Source organism: Ziziphus jujuba, chromosome 6, assembly GCF_031755915.1.
Source record: "Ziziphus jujuba cultivar Dongzao chromosome 6, ASM3175591v1".
Taxonomy (NCBI): Eukaryota; Viridiplantae; Streptophyta; class Magnoliopsida; order Rosales; family Rhamnaceae; genus Ziziphus; species Ziziphus jujuba.
This window is the reverse complement of record NC_083384.1, coordinates 14,962,189-14,970,064: the sequence shown is the minus strand read 5'-3', so window position 1 is coordinate 14,970,064 and position 7,876 is coordinate 14,962,189. Positions and strand designations below refer to the sequence as shown.

The 7,876-nt window shown below is 33.6% G+C and overlaps 1 protein-coding gene across 5 annotated transcripts; it reads left to right on the top strand.

Annotated features, from left to right (window-relative positions):
- Nucleotides 1-518: 518 nt before the first annotated feature.
- On the top strand, nt 519-7,621 carry LOC107430479 (two-component response regulator-like APRR2). 5 transcript variants are annotated; one of them, XR_001582558.4, is made up of 13 exons: nt 519-736; nt 1,586-1,787; nt 2,463-2,542; nt 2,926-2,992; nt 3,208-3,254; nt 3,489-3,566; nt 3,663-4,220; nt 5,003-5,143; nt 5,634-5,909; nt 6,222-6,287; nt 6,397-6,480; nt 6,783-6,998; nt 7,134-7,621. XR_001582558.4 is itself a non-coding variant. In XM_060818211.1 (12 exons), the coding sequence occupies exons 2-12, from the start codon at nt 1,658-1,660 to the stop codon at nt 6,945-6,947; spliced, it is 1,692 nt and encodes a 563-aa protein (XP_060674194.1). In that variant the 5' UTR covers nt 519-736; nt 1,630-1,657; the 3' UTR covers nt 6,948-7,621. The 5 variants fall into 5 exon arrangements, 4 of the variants coding, with proteins under 4 accessions (XP_060674194.1, XP_015896804.2, XP_015896805.2 ...); XM_060818211.1 differs by having other exon boundaries at nt 1,630-1,787; nt 6,783-7,621; XM_016041318.4 differs by having other exon boundaries at nt 6,783-7,621.
- The last annotated feature ends 255 nt before the right edge of the window (nt 7,622-7,876 follow it).

Genomic DNA, 7,876 nt, shown 5'->3' with positions numbered 1-7,876 from the left:
TCTCTAACCGCTCCAAGGATCGATTTTGGAAGATCGATTTAATTAAACTTATATCATTTTAAATTTTTATCAAATCACATTTAAAGTAAACAATCCAATTCAATAAAATTTGGTATTTCTGATAAGATATTCACTTTTAAATTATTGATATATATATATATATATTTAGAAGATTATAAATTTACATTAAGAAAAATTATTTTAAATAATAAAAAATTGTTAAAATTTTCATATTTGCAAAACATCCATGAAAAAAGAATGTAAACCCAAAAAAGGAAAACAATATGGAAAAACAAAAAAAAAAAAAAAAGTTTTTTAAGGTGCAATACATGAATGAAGCAGAGAGTACAAGTCCATGAATGTAGATTTAATTATTTTTTATTTTTTAACTTTTTATAAGCATAAAAAAAAAAAAAGTAAATTTCTGGGTGATTGTTGGGATGTGCACAGAAAAGGGTGTGGAAAGAAAGCCTATTGACCTTTTTTAAGAGAGTAGCTTTTTCCATATTCTGTGTGGTACGTAGCAACCGATGGCAACTACACAGAGCTCACAGGCACCCTTCAGAAACCGCACTTAAACTCTCTCTCTCTCTCTCTCTCTCTCTCTCTCTCTCTCTCTCTCTCTCTCTCTCTCTTTCTCTCTGTGTAAGCTTTCTACATACGGCCAAAGAAAGGAGAAGAGCAAGGAGGGAAAAAAAAAAAAAAAGCAATTTTTTCTTCTTCATAGTCACCAAAGGTTGTAAAAATCTTACCTTTCAAAGATTTTTGCAGTGCATTCTCTTTGTGAGTAATAAATGAAAGTTTTGTTTGAGTGTGGAAAATTTTTGTAATTATTATTTTGTTTAATGGGAAAACTTTTTTTTTTATATATATATATTTTTTCTATTTTCATTATTGTGAGTGATCAATGGGTTGTATGGTGATTATTGTTCCTGATATGTGCATGCATGTCTTGAGTATTTTTAGAAGTTTGGTTTTTTGTTTGTCTTTCTAGTTTAATTTTCTTTTTTCTTTTCTTCAACAATTCCTAGATTTTGTTCCTGTGTATGTCTCAAAATTTCTTCTTTCATCTTTCACTACCCGTGAATGAGTTTTTTCTTTGTCTGTTCCTATGTTTTTTTTCTTCAAAGAGATCTTACATGGTTCTTTTGTTATTATTATTATTATTTTTTGTCTATTTGTTGTTCAAAAGCTGTCACTAGCAAATAAAGTCTTCACACTTTTATCAGAATCTCTCTCTTTCTCTATTTCTTGTTGCTATGCTTGTTATGGTTACTTAATGAGTTTTCAAAATATTTTTTATCACTTTGCATTTGGATTTCTAACTTTTTTTTATAAATTTTATAATTCTCAAAGTTTTAGCATATAAGATCTGGCAGTTTGTAGCATGTTTAAAAATTTTAATTTCTATCAGGTATATTTTTAATCAATCTTCAGAATCAGTCTAAATATTTGATTTGTTTTATGGGCTTGTTTGTCTGTATTGATTTTTCTCCGTTGGGAATTTTGAAAGTCCAGATCTTTTTTTTTAGATCAAAATAAAGATTGGTCTGAGGTTTTGATGATATATGTGGGGGTTACGCAGAATTGAGTGGATGTTCATAACCAGTGATCTGCTTCACCCAACAGTGACCTGAGAAGCGATGCCAAACCAGCTATGGTTTGCACTGCAAATGACTTGCAAGGATGGAAAGATTTCCCAAAGGGCCTTAGGGTTCTTGTTGTGGATGGAGATAGCAATTCTGCTGCTGAGATGAGATCAAAGCTTGAGGCAATGGATTATGTTGGTTAGACATTTCAAGCTCTTATTATTAGTATTATTATTATTTTGGTTTTATCTCTTCTGAAAGTATGAACTTTCTTAAGTGGAAATTCTAGTTTCTTTGATTTTTCACTTTGACTAATAGTCAGGGCATTGATCCCCAGTTTTATCCTCTTTTTGGAGGCATGTCATAGAAACTCATTTTGTTAGCTTATATGCAATTTCTTTTTGTTAATAATAAAATGTTGGATGTTAGTCAGACAAAGCTCAGAAACTCTGTTTGTAATGTTCTTTCATGAATTAAAGAATTAAAATATTTTGACTTTTCTATGAATCTTTTTGGTCCGAATGATAAAATATTCACCTTTAGTCTTCTTTGTACCCACTTTTGTGGATTTTAAAATACCCTTTGGTTTCCTTCTTTCATTGTTTATGTATTATGGTGTGGTATTTTTCTGAACCCAAATCAGAATTTGTTGAATGTTAGGGTAAAAACCAGAAGGTGAATAGTTCTAATGACGTTTCTTAGATATTCCAAGAAATTTAATGATATTTCAGTTTACTTAATGATTGTAAAATTCCTAAGTTATTCTTAAGTATAATCACATTTTTTTTTTTCTTAAGCTTCTCTTTGTGCGAATGTGTGTGAGAGTTTGCCTGTGTCTACATTTGCTGATAGCCTGCCTAATATCAATTGCAGTTTTCACATTCTGCAATGTGACGGAGGCACTGTCAGCGTTTTCAAGCAAACCAGAAAGTTTCCATGTTGCTATTGCAGAGGTGATAACCTTCACTTAAAGCCATAATTTAATTGTTTCGTCTCTATGGAAATTTTCTTATATTCCTATGTGGACCAGTGGTCCCTTTTTGTTAGAAGATATTATAAACCTTCCATACGAAGCAAATGACTCAATTCTGTTCGCGAGTGAGAAGCATTCTCTGGAATATATGGTTTTCCTGCAAATGTTTCATCTTATGCAATACTCTAATAGATCATACTATGACTAATTCACAGTTACCAAACATTATGCACACTTCTTAACTGCAATACTTTAATTTTCGATGTTTATTTGTTAATAGAGCCTTAATTTTTCATGGTTTTTGCATCATTCTTTCTCTATGATGTACTTGTTCAAACTGCATTTGTTTTTTTATGGTTACAGGTGAATACAAGCGATGTAGATGAGAGTTTCAAGTTCCTTGAAAATGCAAAGGACTTGCCAACCATTAGTAAGTTTACAAAGCAAGCAAAATGATCATTGTTGGTTTTAGTACATTGTAATCGTTATAATGTCGCAAGGTTTCTACTAGGTCAATGTTTTTTGTTTAAGACAAATAACTTTCAAATAATTATAAGAAACAAAAACTCATCAAAGTGGCTTTTTATTCTTCCTGTAATATGTGACAGAGTATCTAATATGAAGCTACATAATCTTCTTTTGCAGTGACGTCGAACATTCATTGCCTAAACACCATGATGAAGTGCATTGCAGTAAGTCATTTGACTGAGTTTAGATAACATTTAGGGCCTCTTTCACTTTAAGTGAGTTTGATTCTTTTTCGCTACATTTTGACTCAGAGTAACGTTTGAAGTTTATAAATTTTACTTTGGGTTTTTCCATGATTTCTGTAGAATATAGTGGGTAGAGGATTTAATAGAAGGACTAGATTACGTTTCTAAATAGAGCATTGTTGTTAATGTGTGTATATGACAATCTATTTTCAGCTGGGTGCAGTTGAATTCTTAAGGAAACCACTCTCTGATGAAAAGCTTAGGAATATTTGGCAGCATGTGGTTCATAAGGTCTGTGCACTTCAGGAACTCAACTTTGTATTTTGTACCAAAACACACTGCAAATGCTGGTAGCTGAATTTATCTGATTCTGTTAATTCTTTGCAGGCATTCAATGCAGGAGGGGGTCTCCTCTCCAAACCCGACAAGCATGTCAAAGAATCCATAGTATCTACGCTGCAGCTCAAATTGGAAAAGGATGGAGAACCCAATGATAAAATCTCAATGGAGAACGAGAATGTGGATGAGATTCAAGAAAATGATCCTGAGCAATCACCTGGGAGTGATAAGTATCCTGCTCCTTCTACCCCACAACTAAAACAAGGAACAAGATTATTGGATGATGGGGATTGCCAAGACCAAACCAACTGCTCAACTGAGAAAGAGAATGGGGAGCAAGATAGTGAATCTAAATCTGTCGAAACAACATGTTGCAACACAATTGTTGAAGGTGCTCTTTCAACGGGTCAACCTCAGATGCAAGAAAACACTACAGTCAAAGAGGAAGAGGACTCTGCTGATGGTTCTAAGAATGAGAATGATATGCTTTCTCACCCACATAACGATGGCAGCTTCAACAATATTAGCAGCGGTGCTGAAATTCCAAGAAAAGCATCTGGACTTAATAATTTATGTGGGTCTAAATCTAATCGGAAGAAGATTAAGGTAAATGAATGTAAAATTCATTAACTTCTTTTTTAAGAATTCTCATGTTCTACCCATGTTAGTACAGACCCCATTTATGTCAGTAACTCAATGATGAAAGTTTCTTAAGTTTCCTATTAATTCAAGCCACTTGGCACATCAGACAACATAAAGACATGCACAAGATACTTTTGCATGCACAACCACTGACTCAAATTAGAGACATTTTTTAACTTCTTCTTGAACATGCACTTACTGAGAAAGTGTATCATTCACAGATGTCTAATTTAACATTGTGCACTGAACTAGGGCAAATTCCTGGAGTGGACATTCGAGGTCAATGAATTTGATTAAAAAAAGATCTTATTTAAGATTACCTATCAGATTACCTAGCATCGTTGGAAGAACTATTATTATATAAAATAGCACTTCTCTTTTTGTGTTGTGTTTAGGAGAATGAGATGCAAGTGGTATGGTATGATTTTGCTAAATAAGAATTCAAAAAACCTTGTCTCTGTAAAAGTTATTAAATCCAAACCTATAGTATATAGTTATATAAATACCTTTGTAGTCATATAAATTTAATAGTTGTCAAACATTCTACAGCTATGGATCTTTTTCTCAACAAATAGATGTCTGTATTCATTCCCTTCCACCTAAGAAAAAAAGAAGCTATTTCAGTAGCACCAAGTTTCCCGGATTTGTTCCTTTTGTCATGCAGTAATGAATGGTGATGGACTTGATGATTCAGGCAACCTTTTTCAAATTATGGTTTTTATTTAAACATCTATATCTGGTTTCAGGTAGACTGGACGCCTGAACTGCACAAGAAATTTGTCCAGGCAGTGGAACAACTAGGTGTGGATCAAGCCATTCCTTCTCGAATACTTGAGCTGATGAAAGTTGAAGGTTTGACAAGGCATAATGTGGCTAGCCATCTCCAGGTTAGTATTTTATTTTCTTTTTGACATGGAATGAGGCTGTCTTTCAGAAAGAAAAAAAATAAAAACACAGAAATTATTCTAAGAAATATAGCTTGACCTTGCTGTCATGATGTAGCGTTTAGATTATTAAGTTATTTTATACAATCATTCATTTTGAAATGAATTAAGAATACAATGAAATCAGTTTGAACTTCTTTTCATTTTTTCATACCATGCGGGTTCAACGGAAGTACTTGTATCCCCCATAATTGCTAATAATTGAGAGATCAACATCCTGAATTTTTCTTGGATATTTCCTTTTTTTCATAAATCAAATGGAAATTGTGTTCCCTAACTTCTTTCCATCACATGTTTTAGTGAAGGTATTTTTTTTTTTTTGTCTCTCTTTGGAAACTGATCGATAGTATGCATGTTTGACTCCACTAAATTGATAACTATAACCACCTTCCTTCCATATTGTTATCAGTGAGTTACTAATTTTGTTGAACAGAAATATCGAATGCACAAGAGACACATCTTGCCAAAGGAAGAAGACCGGAGATGGCCACATCATAGAGATCCCATGCAACGAAACTATTATCCCCACAAACCAATCATGGCCTTTCCACCATATCATTCCAGTCATGCACTAGCAATGCCGCCCATCTATCCTATGTGGGGGCAACCTGGTGGCCATCCTGCCAGTGTCCAAATGTGGCAGACACCACCACCAAATTATAATCCTTGGCAACCAACAGAAAGTTGGCATTGGAAACCTTATACAGGGGTAATATTTCCAATCCTGAAAAATAGCAATAAATTGAATAATTTTTCAGGATTTTGCTATAAAATGCATCTCGTTGTTGGCGACTAAACAATTTACATGCCTATCCTTTGCGTGTAAATTTTTAAGATTTTTTTACACTCCTGTCCTCCTAATGTTAGGTGTGCAAATTATTGGGCACACATTTATGGAGTGTGACACGTGCATTTTATAGTAAAACACTAATCCTACATCCAGCAAAAGCATAAATAGTTATAGCTAGGTAAGTTTTCTACTTGGGTTTTTGATGTGCCACCCAAATATTTGATGTTTCAGATGCATGCTGATGCATGGGGTTGCCCTGTAATGCCACCTCATGGTCCATACCCTTCTTACCCTCAAGTGAGTTGGCCAATGAAATATTGTTTATGCATTTATGCCACATTGTTTTTCTTTCATGTTCACATCGTAATGATATAACATTTGCACTCTCATGGTTTTCGAATTGCAGACAGCAGCAGCAGGATATCCCAATGCTGGTGTAGTTGATAATATCGGCTTGAGCATGCCACAGAATTCTTTCGAGCTTCATCCGGTAATACTAGAGCCTTAAAGCACTGTACTCTAGCTTAAGCTTAACATAATGCATAACGAATTCTAAGTGCTCTTTGATTGTTTCTAATGGGAGGCGTTTATACAAGTAATTAGTTGGTAAAAAAAAAAAAAAACATAATAAATCCAATCAAACCCTTTTAAAAATTTAACCGAACCAGATTGAACCGAACCAAAAGATTTTACAAGTATTATCATAACATAAACATTGTGACACAGATAAGATCAGTTGTTCTATTGAAATGAAAAGCTTTGATATTTATTTATTTTGTGATGCACATGCAGGCAGAGGAGGTGATTGACAAAGTGGTGAAGGAGGCAATAAGCAAGCCATGGCTACCACTCCCTTTAGGCCTTAAGCCGCCATCAACTGATGGTGTATTGGCTGAGCTCTCTAAACAAGGGATCTGCAGAATCCCACCTCAGATCAACGGCTCTAATTCCTTCTGACATGGCAGTAGGTCCCATGTGACTTTGAACGGTCCTGGATCACAAAGAATAGTTGGTCTCTCACCCAATCAAGTTCCATGATCTTGTTAGCAAAATTAAATTTTATTTTTTTGGTCTTTTCTCTTTTTCTTCACTTTTTTGTTTTTGTTTTTGTTTTTTTTTTTTTTTTTTTTTTTGACTTGTAAGCAAGTGTCAGGGCTTTGATTGATTGAGGACCAGCTATCTTTTGTATTCTCAGTACCACCTGATCTTGCGAGTTGCCCCACCAACCAAACAAAAGACAAAAGCCCATCAAAGAAAAAACAAAAGCATAAATAAAAATAGAAGTGACTTTAGATTTATCTTGAAGCTGGGATGAGATGGAAGGCTGAGAATGTGCCACGGATAAGAATTTCGAAAATCATGGTTGTATATAAATAAATGAATCCTAACATGGAGTGGGTCCCCAGGCTTTTGAAAGGTCAGTGATGGGAGATGCTATTTAATGGTGTGGTTGAGTTGGTCCTACTTGGGTGGATGTGTCTAATAATGCCAAAGGAGGTGGAAGAGGGATGTTGATATGCCACGTGAGAGTTGTGAATAAAAAAAATATTGACTCAGAAAAAAAAAAAAAAAAAAACTTTAGTGGATGTTGACATGTTTATCTTTTTGAATAAATTATTATTTTTCTTATAGAGATTTAGGTATGATCTTTGACGGTTCAGGCTATTACCATGTGGTAGAATTGCCTTTTTTTTTTTCTGTCTTTTTTATTTTTCCTTTGTTCTTGTTTGTGGTTGTTGACAATTATTGTTATATATATATATATATATATATACACCATGTAGTATGGTTAGAATTTTATTCAAAAATAGAGTTATTTTAATCCTTTATAAATAAAAGTAAGGGTATGTTTGGATTAAGGAATAAACATAGAAATATAATTTTTA

Excerpts from the sequence above, each read along its gene's own strand:
- LOC107430479 (XM_060818211.1), top strand. The coding sequence starts at position 1,658 with ATGGTTTGCACTGCAAATGACTTGCAAGGATGGAAAGATTTCCCAAAG. Across the intron at positions 4,221-5,002 it reads CTAATCGGAAGAAGATTAAG|GTAGACTGGACGCCTGAACT; the intron begins GTAAATGAATGT and ends ATCTGGTTTCAG. Across the intron at positions 5,144-5,633 it reads ATGTGGCTAGCCATCTCCAG|AAATATCGAATGCACAAGAG; the intron begins GTTAGTATTTTA and ends TTTGTTGAACAG.